Here is an 18,215-nt window from a genome sequence, read left to right as displayed (position 1 = left end):
TTTTGCTCTCTTCATAATGTATAAAACAATCTGAAATCTGCAGCCAAATATTGCCTATGGTGCATTCCGGCCACTTCCCCTCCTCCGCATGTGGCGCCCCCGGTGGATGTCGGCGTCCTTAGCATTTGCCTATACTGCCTACGCCTAGGGGCGACTTTGATAGAACATGACAAAATGGATTCATTTAATGAGGGTCTAGACCAGGGGTGCCCAATCCTGGTCCTCGAGAGCCCCTATCCAGCATGTTTTAGATGTTTCCCTCTTCCAACACACCTGATTCACATGATCAGGATCATTATCAGGCTTCTGCAGAGCTTGATGATGAGCTGATCATTTGAATCAGGTGTGTTGGAAGAAGGGAAACATCTAAAACATGAGTCAGCTGGGATAGACTCCAGCCCCCCTGTGACCCCAGTGAGGATTAAGTGGTGTATAGATAATGGATGGATGGATGTTTACGTGTCACATCTGTTTTATACTTCACACAGATGATGAAGCTGTGCTTTATAAGTGTGAGATAGACACTCACCACCTACATTAAGGGTCTAAGTCAAACACAGATTACCCACGAGGCCACGTTCTTAAAGGAGAAGGGTCAGCTGTTAACAACAGTCAGATGTTACGAACTATGAGTATGTGATGCTGTTGAAATCGTGTTGAGAAATCTGTTATGGTTGTTCAAAAGGCATTTCTGTGCATTTAATTGCCACTATTACTACTAATAATAATACAGCGTGATTCTCTTTGTTGTGCCCTAACAGTGTGTGAATAACTCAGTGAAGCAGATCTCAGGTGAGCAGGTCACTGACAAACAAACAAACACGTTGATAATCTGCCACGCATGACCGACGCTCGGCCCGTGAGCCGCAACGATCGGCCGGCTGTGACTCTCAATGGGCAAAAGTTATTCCTGGAATCAATTTCGGTGATTTTGTTATGACAGAAACCTGAATTATGACATTATTCTATGACACTAAACGGGCTGTTTTACTACAGGTTATACAGGAAGTGATTCAGGACTTCGATATTCTATAAAGCGGTGTGACATTTAGTGGGCAGCACTGTGCTGGAATTTAGTCTGAAACTAAAAAACTACATTTTCAACAAAGTCCAGGTAGCAGCTAACCAGACGTGCACATGCAGTGACAATATATAGACGTGTATGATATAAATATGGATAATGTACACTGTGTACTGTGCTTATTAACAGGGTAGCGGTTATACAGTCTGTGCAATACATTTATGTAACATTCTATAGTTTTATTGCTAACAAATCCTACAACAACAACGATTCATAGATTGTTTAATTTACTATATTGCGTCTCCATTCAAAGCCTCATTTCTCATAAAGCACCACTGTTGTCCACAAACTATTGAAACACATCAATGAGTTACTGCTGCACTGGTGTTTTGTTTTTTTTCTTTCATTACCCTCAACAAACACACTGTCCTGCTGCTCCAAATAGAGTGTGAATTAATTAAACAATCTATTTTTAAAGCTTCAGTAGAAACAAACCAAAAAACAGAAAGCCACAGGCAGAGCACTCTCACATGACACCTATATTTACTATTTTTCTGTTTCAATAAACCTCTTTGTTTTGATTACCGCGGGCTAAGTAGTGTAAGAAACTCATGTCAAACCTTCAAGGCTTCAAGCATTGGCTCCTGAAGAACATCCACCTTCTCTGACTCCTCTAGATCCTGACGATCTGCACGGAAACACAACAAAAAAACCCACATTGTTTTACACACACACACACAGACATAAAAAGGGAAGCTCATCCCCTCAGTTTGAATGCAGTACCTCCACAGAGCAGGCAGATGGCGCTGAGCAGTCCCGTCTCCGCATCGTCCATTTCCAGCGGCAGCAGCTGGTTGGCGAAGGAGAAAACAAGGTCTGTGAGCGGTCCGAACCCGGCGTTGTGCATCTGGGTGCGGTTCAGGGTCAAGCCGTCGGAGAAGGTCATGGTGTCCTGGTCTGGGGTGTAGCGGGTGCAGATCCTCAGAATCTAGGATGAGCGGCCAAAACAAGGAAAGATACAGCTTGAGTTGAACTATACGCGGGAAGTTCGTCTTTGTTTAGTTTGACCCGTGCAAGAGAAACTCACCAGTATGTCGAGGCAGGCGGCTTTGAGCAGCGTGATCTGATCGGCGATGGTTAACGTGGTGAAGCCGGGAAGCTGCTTGGCGAACTCCACCGTCTTGATGATGCATTTGGTGGACAGTTCGCTGAACTTGTCCCAGAGGCTGACGTCCAGAGCGACGCGGTGCTCGGCGCTGTTGTTCTGCAGGTTGGGAGGGGAAGGAACAAACCTTTCAAGAACACTACGGAGCACACCTTGAAATAGTTTGAAATGGTGAGCCCTCTTAATCTGGATTTTGGGAAAAAAGTAAAACTCTGCTTGGTACCGTGGTGTACTTTCCCAGCTGACAGAGGGACGGGAAGGTGTCCTGATGGGCTCGACGGACTCGTTCGATCATCTGCTCCGTGTCTGCTGACAGGACGTAGATCTCTGTGTCCACCTGCCTCTTCTCCTCCTTCTTCTTCTTTGTTCTGTCATTGCGCACCACTGTTGGTGGGAGTCAAGACAGAGGATTTAGCTCTTGGGAATCATAGTTTTTCATTCTGGTAATTCCACATCTTAAATCGTACTCCTGTTATACATAATAACAACTAAATCCAATGCAACAGCTCTGTCTTCAATTGTACGTTTATGAAGCTTCTAACGTTGTTGTCTTTTGTTAACATTGCTAAAAGGTGACTTCATGTTTATTATTGCGGTCGTATTGGGTGCTGGTGACCTGGACCACCACAGGAGTAACTTCAAATGGGATGCAATCCAGAAGTCCCTCAGAAAGTGGTTGTTAATAGTCTGTCTGGGCTTTTCTAGAGCTGTAGCAACACTTTATTACACTGTCAAAGTTTTTTGAGCTGATTTTGGACAGTTGCAATGAGCTGAATCTAAATATGACATTGGTTTTGCTCAATGAGGTCAAAATTTTGATTTGATGAAACATGCAATTTACTTGTATTTACCTTTACAAACGTTTACGCTCAACGTTTGGATCATTTAGCTCATGAAAAGGATTAGAAAATGAACATTTTCCTCTGAAATCTGATTTCACATGAGAATTACTAAAATAAATCAAGCGCTAATGTCCAAAAATGTAATCGATTTAGTGGTAAAATCAAGTTGGCATAAAAATCTGACCTGATACAGAAAAGCAGATGTCATGTTTGGATTCAGTGTTGCAAAAAATGTCCTAAATCAGTTTAAAAAAAATCCTAGACACCTTCAAAAAAGTATTTTTTTTGTAACCCAGTGATATCAATAGGAAATATTGTGACAGCCCCTGAACTTCCTGTTTGGGGCTGTCTCGGTTGGCTGGAGTTCAGGCTCCCTTAGAAGAACAGGAAGTCCATCAGCTGATAGCCGACACCTGTGCTAACTCTCTCTCTCTGGGGCTGGATTTCCATCAAGTTGTATGGATCTTTGTGTTTTCTACACAGTCCTGATAGTACTGACCCAGATATTTAGCTTGTTTGGGTGAATTATGTTTGGTTAAAATGAATGTAAGTTTCTCTGATCATGTGTGGTCCTCTCCTCTTTGTCCTTCCTGGAGCCGGGTCATGACAATATACTTTCTTTCACAGTTTTCGATGAGATAACTGACGATGCCACGATATCTGATTGTTAATATAATAAATATACGACTTAGCTCAGTGCAAAGATGTGCAACAGCTAGTGTGAGGTTCACATAATTGCAGATGCATGCATGGTGATTGTTTTCATTTGTGAAGTTAGTTCAAATGAACACAGGAAGAATTGATCTCATACTGAAAACAGCAGGGTGCACATTGCAAATTGGGTCACTAGGGGTGCTTTCCAAAGGGAGCACAATCTGCAACATCTCATTTGTTTAATCCAAGCAAAATCATCACGACGCGGTCTTCCATCTGGGTCTGTCCAGGGTTTATTTTTGGCCAGAAGCTCGGACTTCCTGAAGTTTCTGCTGGTTGCTACGTAACTGCGCTGTTATGATGAGACCTGATTAAACAAACAGCTCTGGAGGTGCCTGTAGGCCGACAGCGTCACCTTTGAACAGAGCAAAGCCACTTGTTTCCTGTCTGTATGCTAACACATATCATGAGTGAACGAAGAGGTGAGAGTGCTATCAGTTTATTTTACAAAATGTTGAATGACTCATTTCAACCTCAAACCAAGAGGACCACCCCACTTATCGTACGCATTGTTCAGCCTTTGAAACCTGCATAATGACAAGCCAGACACAATATCTTCTCATGATGTCAGTGGCTTATCTAAGTTTGGGCTCGGTGATTACGAATTTGTAACAGGAAGCCTGGATTACAAACTCAGGCTGAAAGACGTAAGGTGTGTCCGGAGTCCCTCTTTTGTTCTCTTGCTCAGCACTCCCTTCACAGCAGACAATGCTTCACTGTATCGTGACTAATAAATCGACATTTCAGACACTCGTGAATCACGACCGCTGTACGTCATCGCTGAAACATTACGTTAAGGGGGCTGCTAGCGAAAGAGCAGTGTTTTTATGGACTTATGGGAATTTTTTAAGGCTCTACAAAGTAAACAATTAGTGATTTGGGCATCCATTTACCAGAAATGGGAAGGTGTAATTGGCTGGGAAAGGAAAGATCCTGCATTTTAGGAGCTTGACTCATCCACACAGGCTAAATATCGAGACACCTTCGCCTCTGCTGCATCAGCTTTATGGAAACATGACACTAAGTCTCTGGAGTGCAGTTTAAAGATGTCAAAAAGCAGATGGGACACTGATGCAGGAGCTTTTGGGGCATGTTTTAACCGTGAATGACCACCAGAGGGAGCCAGACATCGAGGTTAAAACACTGACGATACACCTGAAGTGCTCCGTTTTATCAGTACAACTTAAAACCTTTTGAAAGCGCCCCCTCATCCTTTCCTCTGTACTCACACTCTTTCGACATGCCGACGTCGAGGCATTTCTGCAGCCGACAGGACTGACACCGGTTCCTTGTGACTTTGTTTATGACGCAGACTTTGTCTCGGTGGCACGTGTACACCATGTTCTTCTGGATGCTCCTCCGAAAGAAGCCCTGACGGACAGAAATGGAGGCAGCGGTTGACACACAGAAGCACAGAATACAACACAACACTGGGAGCATGTGCGGGGGTTGTTTGTTTTTTTTGGAAAACGGGGACGACCTTGGAGTTAGACCCACCGCTCAACTACATAAAATGTATTAAGGGCGATTAATTCTGTTGATGTGCAGCTGGTAGGGGGTCGCTGCACTCTGCGACACAACACGAGCTTGACCATAAGCACGTTAAAAAAAAAAACCCCACACACTGATATCAAAGCAGATATTAATTGCAGGCGCAGATTCTTTGTTGCGTGTGTGGGATTAGATGAAGCAAAGAGGCTTACAGATCCTTGGGGTGCTATAAAGGTCGCGACCTCTTCACGGACACATTATGCAAATCCCTGGTCGCCGCACGCTCTCTGTTGCTATTTCATTCAAGGTTTTACAGCTGCAGCCTGGATCTGTGCGCGAATGTGGCCCAGTTACCCAGGATAAGTGTTGTAACAGTGTGTGTTTGTGTACATTGAGCTGCCTACCTTACAGCCTTCACAGGCGCTGACTCCATAGTGGTATCCTGAAGATTTGTCCTGACATACGAAGCAGGGCTTGTAGACACGAGGTGGAGGTGGAGGTGAAGGAGGGCTGGGGACCAGCAGGTCTTCCCCTGAACTCGTGCTCTCGGTCTCTATAGCTGCAGGAGGACAGGAGGTTTATATTTAGACGCTTTAGTTTGACTCCATGTTTGCTTTTGCCATTTAGCCCCTTACTTCTGATATCCGATCAAATGGCATTTAGTCTGGAGAAGAGATGGGTCAAAGTTGGCTCAGGCTGCGTATGTTTTGGACACAACCTGCGCTCGTCTGTTAGCTATTAGTTAGCCATTAGCTTCTGTTTTCTGTGAATTTCTGCAGAACTGTGGATTTATAGTTTCCATATAACTGTGAAGCAAATGTTTGAAAAGTTGCAAAAAAAAGAAAAGAAAATGCACATCTGTTTTGTTTCCAGCGACTGCTTTAAGGCAACAAGAATAAAAAATCACTGGCTGTGTGGTGTTGCCAATAGGTAGCGGTGTGGCTAAAACAAAAACAGGACGGAAACAATGCTCGTTGCGGTTTGCAAACTGCCAAAAGACTCAAAGACGAAGTATTTATGGGAGAACAATGGGGAGATTTCTTCAGAAACTGCTTTCATTCAGGAAAATTGTAATTATTTTTTAATGTCAGCCGCTATTAGTCATGCTGTCTGGAGACGAAACAGCTGATCGGTCATGAGTTAAACGTCTGCGTCACAACTTATGTGGCAAAAGTGTTCTTATCTCACATTACATGCATCAATTCTACAAAAAAAAAGTCAAAAACTGTTTTTGTGCATTTTGCCGGTTCCATTCCCTTTTTATTTTCAGTGTGATGCATCAAAATGAGCATGAAACGATACCTGCATGCATTCTGCAACACAACACCGCTTCATACCAACAACGGGTGAAAAAAAAATAGCTCCACGTATCGTGCTGATTTGCTTTCCTGTGAAGCTTCTGCTAGCAGCTGGTTAGCTTAGCTTAGCATAAAAACTGTAAGCAGCAGCTTGCCTGACTGAACCCTCCCCACCATCACCACTTATTGACACACTAACGTCATTAGGTTGTGTCAATCGGAGATCATCGATCGGTACAAGTGACTCGGCTCCGCAATCTAACACACTCCTTCTCCTCCTGCCAATCTGGATCTCTGTAGCGAAGCCTGAATGTATTCACAGTACAAAGCTGCCGGTCGTGGGGTAACAGAAGTGTAAGTAACTCCAAATGGTACTCATTCAGGAGTTATTGAACGTTGTTATTATCATTCTAATTCATTAGTTAATGAATTAGGGCTACAAGGTGGCGCAGTTGGTAGCATTGTCACAGCTAGGACGCCCGGGATCTTTCTGCGTGGAGTTTGCATGTTCTCCCCGTGCAGTGTGGGTTCTCTCCGGGTTCTCCGGCTTCCTCCCACAGTCCAAACACATGTTGAGGTTAATCGGTGATTCTAAATTGTCTGTAAGTGTGAATGTGAGTGTGCTTGGTTGTCTGTCTCTAAGTGTAGCCTTGTGATAGACTGGTTACCTGTCCAGGTGAACCTGCCTTCACCCTGAGTCAGCTGGACTCCAGCCCCCCATGACCCTAGTGAGGATTAAGCGGTGTATAGATAATGGATGGATGATAGTATAAAAGTCTATAATGAATACCAACAAATCTTTTCCACGTATTCTTTCTTGGAGTCCAATGGACCCTGAAAGACCTTCTGGCAACATGAAAGTCCTGAACAGGGTTAATCATTTGTCAGATTTAGATTAGATTAGAAAATCAGAATGATTCTCATGTCTGTGTTGTAAACAAAGCCTGAAAGCGGTTCACTTTGGTTAGCACAACCAGTGTTAACGGGGAAACAGCTAGCTTGGCTTCGTCCAAGTTGGTACGCTTCAATTTTTCTAGGACTAAACAAACATTTTGATATTAAACATTCAATTCTGTGGCACATTTTGTTACCTTTGGACAAAACCAAGCTAGCTGTTCCCTCCACATTTTATGCTAAGCTACGCTAACTGGTTGCTGGCAGTGTCCTTATATTGAACAATTAACCTGCTTTATTTTAATCCCACTAATACGGAAAATAGGGAAACTGAAAAAATGTAACGGTAAAGTGACGTAAAGTTAAGAGACAAAACAAAAGATAAAAGGGCGAACGGGAGAGATTAATGAAGAAGAGGGCAACAAGGTAAAACTTTAATTGTGTCTAATTGTCACTTTGTTCTAAGTTTGGTTGGGGCTAGTTTTAGCAATGTGCCTAGCTAAATTCAATGTTTTTATGTCGTGTATTTTTCGTCTAGCTCTTACACGGGTTGTAGGAGAAAAGGAAGAAAGATTCATTTTGTGTGCGATTAGCGACACATCTCTGCAAAGATGCTGCGTCTGGTTTGAGCTGCAGATTGGAAGCATAATGAAAAATGGGAACAATCCATTAAAACCGTCTACCTCGATCACCGCAGCTCAGTTGGCCGCAAGTTGTAGGAAAATTTCTTCTTCTTTTTGTTTTTTTTAAAAAAAAACATTTGTGCAAACGACTCGTGGCACATTCTGTCAAAAAAAAACATCTGAAAACCAAAAAAAAAAAAAAAAAAAAGGCGGATAAATGAATATTTCATCCTCTCTGGTTTGGTTTGGTGCCCCCGGTGTTGGCATTCATCCATCAGAGCGCCATTAATTCTTCTAAATGTGATTTTGGTTGGGCTTTATTCACTATTCTATCATTTTAATACGTTTCCTAATTTAATGCTCGTGAGTGTGGTTTTGAAGTGATGAAACGTCGGCCGTAAAGCGTGATTAAACATAATGGAGTTCTAGCTGCTCTGTACTTTTTAACTGGACCCTCACTTATCCCAAAATCACACTGATGAGTTTTTTTTTTTTTTTTTTTGGCTGTGGAAGTTGATCATAAAGAGACGAAGGTGGATCTCGGCCACTTTCATTCACACGACGCTTGGTCAGATTCTAATTGCTAATCATTTCATCAGAGCAGAGCTGCGTCCCAGATGATCGGACTCGAGCCTCATTCTCAGGCCTGTTGTCGGGTTTTCCAGGCGGGCTGTGATATATTTTGAGCTCCTGACCCCTCAGACTAAGAAATCAGGAGCATCCACGACTCCTCCCCATCGCTCCCACTCTGCCTCCTCTAACCTCTAACCTAACACACTTAAACACACACATACACACACACACACACACACACACACACTTAAACACACACACACACTCCCCTCCCCCCTCTGCCTTAGTAGCCATACCAGACATTCCACTATGGAGGAGATTCAACTCCCCTCCACTGCTCTGCTCTGTTTACAGAGAGGGAGAGGGACAGAGAGGAAGAAAGAGATCCTCCTCCTCTTCTTCTTCTTCCTCCTCCTCCTCCTCCTCAGCCATCACACCATCCCTCCATCTTCCCCTCCTCCTCCTTCATCCCTCCACTGTTTGTCTTCTCACTGACACACTAGCCAAACAGTTCCCCAAAGCACTTTCTGACCTGTTTTAAACTCCTCTCGGTTCCCTCCCCTCTTTATTTCCAAGCGTCTCTCTCTCTTGTTTTCATCTGCCCGTCCGTTAATCTCTTCCTATTGCTTCTCACTTCTGCTTTGAGCGCGCGAGGATGTGACGCAGGCGGCGGCGACGTGTCCGAACGAAATGCGTGGCCGCGGGTTTCGTTCTGGAGAAATACTTTCTTCTGACTGTTTGGACGTTTTAATAGCAGTTGGGGGGAGTATCGGTGACTCATCTCTGAAGATGAGGAAGATGTCCTCCCGTTTGAATCAGATATGACTGATTATGTAAATCCACTGAATTCTCTGGAAATGTTTAGTTAAAAATTGTAGTTTTTGGTGCAATAACAAACATTCAAAGAAGCACGAGTTAAGGTATTTGTTAGATGTGCAGCAGCTTCAATGCTGATTGATCCGTCGGTTATTTTCTCAATTAATCGATAAGTTGTTTGGTTTAATGAGTCACTAGATGCTGACTAAATGCCCATCAGTGCCCCCGAAAGCTCAAGATGACAGCATCAAATGTCTGGATTTGTCACAGAGGAACAAAAAAACCCCCAAAAAACAGGAAATATTCAAATTTAAGCAACTGAATCATTACACTGGGTTACAAAAAAACCCTTTTTTAATGGTGTCGAGGATTTTTTAAACTGATTTGGGACATTTTTGCGACACTGAATTAAAAAATGACGTCTGATTTTCTGCATCAGGTCACGTTTTTATGCCAACTTGATTAAAAAAAAAAGATTTTACCACTAAATCGATGACATTTTTGACATTAGCGATTGATTTATTTTAGTATTTCTCATATGAAGTCGGATTTTAGAGGAAACATTTCATTTTCTAATCCTTTTCATGAGCGAAATGATCCAAAAGCTGATGAGTGTAAACATTTCTAAAGGTAAATACAAGTAAATTGCATGTTTCATTCAAGTCAAAAGTTTGACCTCATTGAGCAAAACCAGCGTAATATTTGGATTCAGCTCATTGCAAGTGTCCAAAATCAGCTCAAAAGACTTTGACACCAAAATAGGTGTAGACCAGTGTTATTATTCCTTTAAAAAATGACTCAAATTGGTTCTAAAAACAGCCGGTGAATCATTGATTTGCTGATACATATTGATTATTTGCAGCTTTAGTCCAAAAATCCTGAAAATACACAAAAAATATTTACAATAAACTCCTTGAAAGTGTGCAAATTTCAACATCTTCTTCTAGTTTCTTTAATAAACTGTCCTATCTCTTTATCTCAAGATTAATTTAACCACAACACTGAGGTGGATTAAACAACAAGGTGCTCCACAACAACATAAATAACAATCGAATCACGTCTTCGCTGAGCAGAGCTACACTGAAGGATAAAATCGATCTGAGGCCACGGGACGTCCACACAAGCTGTACCTCTAACTAACAAGTCAAACTCCCCAAAGACAGGCTGTGATGCATCACTGACGACCGCCCGTCATCTCCTCACCACTCGGGACTCACAGAAGTAGTGTCATGTTGTTGTTGTTGTTGTTGTTGTTGTTGTTGTTGAGTCCTGCTGGACACAGGAACAGTCCTACACTCAAAAAAGTGAAACATCAGTGTAAATTATTCAACATATTTATGTTTTTCTGAAGGGAAATGATGGTTTTTCAGTTTAAAGCTGCTGTTTTCACTTTGCACAAATAGTACAAATAATCTTTTTTGATTTATGCGAATGTAAATTACAGTTAAATCAAAATTCATCATCAATCATAAATGTAATTTGAGAGAAATTAATCTAATTGCATGTAACAAAATTACAAAAATCGAATTACTTTGTTTCAAATTAAAAACTTTACTTGGATGTAAATCTTAGGTTTCTCCAAAAATGAAAAAAAATAAGTTGTATCAAAGGGGAAAATTAGTTATTAAAATAAAATTTGTTATGTTCATCATAATCTTTTTTTTTTTTTTTCCGACGGTGATGGTGATAGATGCCCCTTAAGGAGACAACGAAAGTGAATGTTCTGAGTGTCTCGTCTATCCCAGATGTTCATTCCGCAAAACTTGAGGCCGGGAGACTAAACGTTGCTAAAATTGCAGCGATCGGTTGTGATGTGGGCAAACTACACCAACACGGAGTCCAATTGGAGACGACGCCGGCAGTTACCCGAGAGAGAAGGAAACGGTACGAACGTAAACAAAGGAGGAGGGAGAGAGCCGGGATCCATGCTAGGCTAAAGGCTAACCCCTCCAGACCAGCAGGATCCATGCTAGGCTAAAGGCTAACCCCTCCAGACCAGCAGGACCGTCCTCCTGCTCTCCAATGTCCACTCCCTCCACAACAAGCTGGACGTTTGCCGAGAGAAACCCTCAGAGAGTGGAGGGACTGCTGTGTGTCTGCTTTAACAGAAACATGGCTCCATGACAACATCCCAGACGGACATACAGCTGGAGGAGATGCAGACAGACAGATAGACAGCTCTGGGCATCACCATCGTCACACCATCATGTCCCTGAAGATCTACCAGGACCTGAAGAGGTTCACCATGTTCAACGTGATGGCGGCGCGCATAGACGCAGCGCCCCCTTCAGGAGACAGCGAGAGTGAACGTTTAGATGTGCATTCTGTAAAACTTACTAATTAAATGATCCTAAAGAAACACTCTCTCATCTTGCCTGTACTACTGTGTATGTGCAGCAAAATATAATAATTAGCTGTGACAAATTATAGCTTTTGTTTTAAAAGTCTATCCAAACTATTTTCAGTGTAGTGCGTTTAGCAAATATCTGACTGCTGTGACGTGCATTCATGATTCCCACAAGATGAATCCTAATGACTTAAAGTAAAAAACACTGAGATTAAAGACGGCGCTTGCTTACGATCCACAACGTAGCATCGCCACTGTTAGCGCGTTAGCATGTTCAAACCCTAAAACAAAGCCTCACAGAGCTGCTAACGTTCCGCCCTTTATGCTGAGCCCGATACCGCTCCCTGTACAATAGACATTCAGTAGTTTACTCCGTAGTGGGCCGTAAACAGAGACTTTCAACGCTTCAGCATTATCTGGCCTCAGCGCTGGCAGGTTTATTGTTGCACCGGTGTCATTTTTCTATCTATAAAAAGTGATGCATTGCGTAACGGGGCCGTTCGCAGGAAAGGTTACAGGAATTCACATTCGAACAACAGTCGGTAAATAAAGTGCAGAGTAAGGGGCTGCAGCTAAAGAGTGCTGTTTGATTTTATTGCCAATTATTTGCATTTCGTCTGGTGCTTAACACGCCAAGCAGATGAAATTATGACACTGGTGATGTCGTTAAATGTCCTGTTTTGTCCAAAGTCCAAGCCTCAAGGTATCCAGTTTATTATCAGACATAACAGGTAAGCAGAAAATCCTGTCATGTGAGAAGGTGTAAAGAATAAAACAATCAAAATAGTTGCTAATTAATGGATAGATGGTTTCAGCTCTAGTAAATGTGGGATTATTTTGGACATTTCTTCTAAAAAGTCCCAATTCGAAGCCTCAGAATGACGCCCAGTAATGGATCGTAGCTTCTAACAGACCAGAGAGTCTTTCCGTGTTGCTTCACAGAGCTTACATTCCAGGTAAGCCTTTCAAATTACCAGAATGGAATGATGATTCGATAATGTATGTTTTGCGTCTGGTGGTGATTCAATAAAAGCGACTTGGAGCCGGCAGCCAGACGAGAAGCCAGCTGGCTGCGATGACGCGTGTTTAGCCGCGGTTTGGTTTATCAGTCTTCAATCGGTGGCCTCTGTTTGTCCTACGCCTCTTATCGCTGTCATGATCCGTATCCTCCCCGCTAAGCTTGAACAAGGTGAAAGGGAAGGTCAGCTTTATTGTCATTATACAATAAAGCAGCGTGAGGAGCAGCATTGCACGCAATAAAAATAAATAAATAAAAAAGTTGCGCTTTACTGCAGTTCAGTGAAATACAACTTTATCCAAATGTGGGTCGACACCTGCACTGCTCTGAAATTTCTAAGTGCATTTCCGTGCTAATAGACAAGCGACAGTGCGGTGAAAGGGTGCAGCGGAGGGTCATAAATTTTAAAAACAAGGTAAAAAGCCTGCATTAATTTAAGCCTCGGGGTTTTTCCAGGTCACCACATGTCTGCTCCATTTTCGCTTTTAGGCCGCAAACCGTGCTCCCGGTCAGTTTAGTTCAAATCTAATAGTGGCAGCATTTAATGTTAGTCAGTGCCGGGGTAAGCTGTTTACCGAATCTGATGTAAAACACCGTTAAATGGTCGCCCCAGGCGGCGCTGGCTCCCAGCCAGGAGACCATTCCTGAATAGAGAGCAGCGGCTCAGAGGCAGGCCTCTCATCACTACGCCGGGTTCTTCTCCTGAGACAGGTAACGAGGTGTAATTGGAAGTCCTTAAACTTGATTTTTGTAGACTCTCTGTTGAGGCGGCCCGACATCCATTATCTCTGCTAATCACTATCCTCTGATGTGAATCCGTAACCACTAATCAGCGTATGAACAGTCTGATCCCATGTGTGGACAGACGGTGCCGGATAACCCGTGATCATTTCCACCTACAAGTGAGCAAAATGGATAAAACCTGGTGATGATGGTTGTAATTTTATATCTCAATGCCACTACAGGGCTGCAAGGTGGAGCGGTGGTTAGCATCGTTGCCTCGCAGCTAGAAGGTCGTCGTCCCGGTGAGGATCTTTCTGCGTGGGGTTTGCATGTTCTCCCCGTGCAGCGTGGGTTCTCTCCGGGTTCTTCCTCCCACATGGTCCAAAAACATGTTGAGGTGATTCTAAATTGTCCGTAGGTGTGAATGTGAGTGTGCTTGGTTGTCCTGTGACAGACCCCAGTGAGGATTAAGCGGTGTATAGATAACAGATGGATGGAGTATCACTATAAATACACACATCATAATGTAGCACACGGGGGAAATCCAGCTGATATTATAGATTAAATAAGTGCGTGTCTGCGGCTAACCAGGTTGAGTAATGTCTGACAAATTTAGGCATTTGTTTACAATCAACAGCGCTGTAAATCCAGAGAAGCAGCGGCAGTCCATTGATTTGCTCACTCCGGCCCGATGCGACCGGCGTGAATTATGTGCACGCTGTCAAAGGTGAGCCAAAGTCTCTCGCTAATATTTTCCAAGCCGGCAGCATTGTGGCGGTGCAGTAAGAGTCGACGCTGCTGCTGCTGCAAACCGAGCAGCTATTTTAAATGAATAACTTTTTTTCCATTATTGATAATTGATGAATTAATATTTTAAGTGAAAATGCCAAACATTTGATGGCTGCAGAATTTGTGGCTTCTCGGCGCGACATCACAGAGAATTAAATATTTGAGGCTGATCGAACAAAACAAGGCGTCAGATGATCAAATGGGGGGTTTAGATAACGACTGGCAGACTCATCACGGCTAAAAATAAGCAGCTGTAGACCCAGTTTACACCCAATCTGCACTGGACTTTTGAGGCTGAGGATAATTTTGATTAGCTAGTGATTGATAACAACAGATAGATGGAAGTAGGCGCCCTCAGCGTCTTTGTAGAGTCATCAGTCTCATCGTGGTGCTGCTAAAAGGACAAGCACATGCAGACTTTTAACCAGAGCTACAGCTAGCAGCGCTGCACAGTTTGGCTGAACGTGACAGTGATTGCACTGAGCAGAGGAGTCCTGCATATTCTGAGGTGTTTCTTCTGTTTTTCTACAACATGAATCTTAAATGAGCTGCTTGGTTTGTTGACTAAACGTTTGTGTATCGTGTGCAGCGAGCGAACAGAGAAACAAGCAGCAGAACAACACGGGATGCTTTAAACCAGAGCGGGAAACAGCGAAAGTTTACATTATTGACAAGCTAGCTGCACGTTAGACGGGGCAAACCATGACTGTTTGAAGTCCCCACATCATGCACTGAGCTAAAACCTTCACTACAAAGTAAGATTCACAAGATTCAAAGTTTTGCAGCGATGCCTTGCAGACTTTGTTCCCCCCCGTTGCACCTCTTAGCCACGTTTTCATTGACCCAACACTACATCGCATGCTACGTCTGCTGGAAACGATAACCACTGGAGGGGGTTTTACCCTGGTTTAGCTCGACACCGGTGACCCTTTCATCCCCATTACATGCACCACGTTTCAAAGCAACGGAGACGCTGATTCCAAATAACCCCTTTGAGATACTACAGGGGCATGTGTACATGTCCATACGGATACATCAGCAAGCTTAGCAGAAGTGGACCACATGGAGCTTCGGGCGGGGAAAAAAGAGCAGAGGTGACTTTAAGTAGAGGTCAGCGAGCTTAATGAGTTAGCATTTAGGATGTTAGCTGCTGTATAACAGAGAATCAGGCGTGCTGTAGCGGATCAGTATCTGTTCCTTCTTCATGCTCTGGATCTCGCACCGCTCGCCTCGCAACAGCTGGGAGGGAAAATCTGACTGAACGGTTTGCAATCTTCACAACGCCGCTCTCTCTCTCTCTTTCTAAATAACAATCGCCCCGGTTAGAGGCCGGCTAAACCGACAAAGTTGTTAATTCTTTCCCCTCCGAAGATGCGACACGAGCGGAGAAGAATGCGGACAAAGACGCGCCACGCCGGAGCGCTGTGTCTAGAACGAATGAATTAATAACCAGCTTTCCACTGCCACTCTTTTTAGCTTTTATCTGATGGCGGCGCACACACACACACGAAGACACAAACACACGAAGACACACACACTCGTACAAGAAATACAAAAAAAACACAGACGTGCAACCATCCTCCTCCTCCTCTTCTTCACACAGTCGCACTCAGGTCAAACTTGGTCAGTATACCCTCACATTCCCAGACAAACTGTGAGTGTGCGTCACTGCGAGAGTGTGTGTTGTGTGTGTGTGTATTGTGTGTGTGCATCTCCACACACACACACACACACAGACAGAAAAGAGAGGTCATTCAGTGCGGAGAAGTGATGACTGGGCAGCTGACACAGGAAAGAAAGAGGCAGATAGAAGGAGAAATAAAGAGAGGGAGAGATGTAGGTCACTTCCCAATTGTCAGTGAGTCATTGCTCTGGATCACACCCAAACACACACACACACACAATCACACACACACACACACACACACAGCGACTGAACCACAATGCCCCTGAGCCTCTGCTTACATGTCGCCGCTGAATGCATGTGTGCGGCTGCGACTGTGTTCGGCCTTTGACCTCTGAACTCGCTTGACACTCTTCATTCCAGTCACGCAAACACGCAAACACACACACACACACACACACACACACACACACACACACACACAGAGGGCAATTCCAGCCGTCTTTACAGCCTGAATTTACGAGCAACTCCCCTCTCGCATCTACACGCCTCCTCTCCGGCCGGCCAGAGTCCACTTTGCACTTTCCCTCTTTATGACTTTGCACAAAGGGGCCGAGTCGCGGTGACATCGCCGCGTCATCGGGCCCCAGGTCTGGACCGGACGGCGTCCCGAGAAGCCGAATCGTAGCAAGCGAGGGGATGTGTTCATGACACACGGGCGACCCGTCTGATGCTAGAATCCTGCTGAGCTCATATTGAGGAAATATCTGTTTCTGTATCAAATGTAAATATTATAAAGCAGCACCAAAAGCTGCTGCGTTTACTGCTTCATGCATCATATTTTTGTTGCTTTAAGTGACATTAAACAACATTTAGCAATAAAAAAGCACAAATCTTGCACCAAATATTGATATTCCTCAAAGCTAAATATCATAAAATGCAGCTCTGATAGCCTCATTTTGCTCGTAGCATGTTAAAACTTCTGAAAATAATCTTTGTGAAGCAGTAGTTTCATTATTAACTGTGCTTTCAGTCATTTTGCCTCCATTTTTAATGTGTTTTTCCCTCCAAAATAAAACCTGAAAGCTCCTTTAATTGCCTTAAAAACCCAAACAGAGCGTTTATCATCATCAACCGCATTTATCTTGGATCAATAATATTATTTCTAGCTACTGATTTTGACTCCTTGATTCCTGATTTGTTGACTTATACGACCTTGCAATAATAAAACGCAATCTGGGACACATCTACGGTTACAACAGACTGCTTTCTTAGTTATTTATTAGGCTTTTTTTCCAATTAATCACTTATTTGTTTGGTGTAAATGGTGACAAAGCTGCTCTTCAAAACTTGCTGAAGCCCAAGATGATATTTTAAAGCTTTTTTTTTGGTTTGTTTTCTCCAACCATCAGTCCATCAAAAAAGCCCAAGAAACCCAGAGCTGCCTGAAAGAAAAAAGAGAAAAATGTCTTTGATTTACGCTCAGGACTTTTCTAAACGCTCCGCTCGTGAGAAGCACTTAAGCCGGAGCTCAGGATGGACCAGATTTGGAGCACGCAGGGCTGCGTTCGGCTTCCTGACCTACTCAGAACGCTCGAGTCGCTGCACTCAAAACAAAAAAAGTTGTATAACAGTGCAAAGCAACAAAGCACTTGACTTCCATTCTCCTGCTCGTAACACCGCCTCAAAGGTGGGTCATCTTAAACCCAATGGAAAGGGGAAGAAGAAGAAAAAAAGAAGCTGTCAGACTCAAAGACGCCTGGAAATCCACACTTCGGGAGAGGATGGAATCAGATGCCAGCAAATCACAAACTGGGGCTGCATGCATAACAGAATGGGGGATTATTCTGCAGAAACCCCTCACATGGGGCAGTAAGGACTCCCTACAGGGGCACTGAGAGGAAGTAGATGATGCCCACTTCCCACTTCACCTGATGTTGGAATAAACAAACAAACAAACATCCCAAATGATGCCCTACTGCTGCTGCTAATGTGTACAAGTCCAAAAGGACAAAAAACCACGTTTCACTCACAGTGGCTGGATCCGCTCCAGTGTCTCCCCGTCACCAGCGAGCCTCCGAACGGCCGCTGGAGCGCCGCCACCCCGGACAGGAGCCCCTTCTCCGGCCCGAGCCCCGGGGGTCTGTGGTAGTAGTCCATGCTGAGGAAGGAGCCCGGGCTGGGGCTGCTGGGGCCGGGGCTCAAACCCACCACATCCACGCTTTCGTACATCCCCGAAAAGGAGGGAGGAAGGGAAGGGAAGGGAGAGAGAGAGAG

At 43.9% G+C, this 18,215-nt stretch overlaps 1 protein-coding gene across 1 annotated transcript; it reads right to left on the bottom strand.

Annotated features, from left to right (window-relative positions):
* Positions 1-630: 630 nt before the first annotated feature.
* On the bottom strand, positions 631-18,209 carry LOC103358664 (retinoic acid receptor alpha-B-like). Its single transcript, XM_008283714.1, has 7 exons — positions 17,972-18,209; positions 5,638-5,792; positions 4,972-5,113; positions 2,410-2,570; positions 2,109-2,285; positions 1,805-2,009; positions 631-1,709 (listed from the first exon to the last, which is right to left on the bottom strand). Exons 1-7 carry the CDS (start codon positions 18,168-18,170, stop codon positions 1,636-1,638), a joined length of 1,113 nt encoding a protein of 370 aa, XP_008281936.1. The 5' UTR covers positions 18,171-18,209; the 3' UTR covers positions 631-1,635.
* Between the last annotated feature and the right edge of the window lie 6 nt (positions 18,210-18,215).

The sequence above is a fragment of the Stegastes partitus genome, unplaced genomic scaffold (assembly GCF_000690725.1).
Source record: "Stegastes partitus isolate 25-593 unplaced genomic scaffold, Stegastes_partitus-1.0.2 Scaffold324, whole genome shotgun sequence".
Taxonomy (NCBI): domain Eukaryota; kingdom Metazoa; phylum Chordata; class Actinopteri; family Pomacentridae; genus Stegastes; species Stegastes partitus.
The sequence above is the reverse complement of the archived record's forward strand: the minus strand, read 5'-3'. Positions and strand labels throughout refer to the sequence as shown.

Bases quoted from the DNA above. Each gene is read 5' to 3' on its own strand.
- LOC103358664 (XM_008283714.1), bottom strand. From the start codon at position 18,170: ATGTACGAAAGCGTGGATGTGGTGGGTTTGAGCCCCGGCCCCAGCAGC. The intron at 5,114-5,637 runs GTAGGCAGCTCA...TCTGTCCGTCAG, and splicing joins GCGCCTGTGAAGGCTGTAAG to GGCTTCTTTCGGAGGAGCAT. The intron at 2,010-2,108 runs GTGAGTTTCTCT...CGCTCATCCTAG, and splicing joins CCGCCTGCCTCGACATACTG to ATTCTGAGGATCTGCACCCG.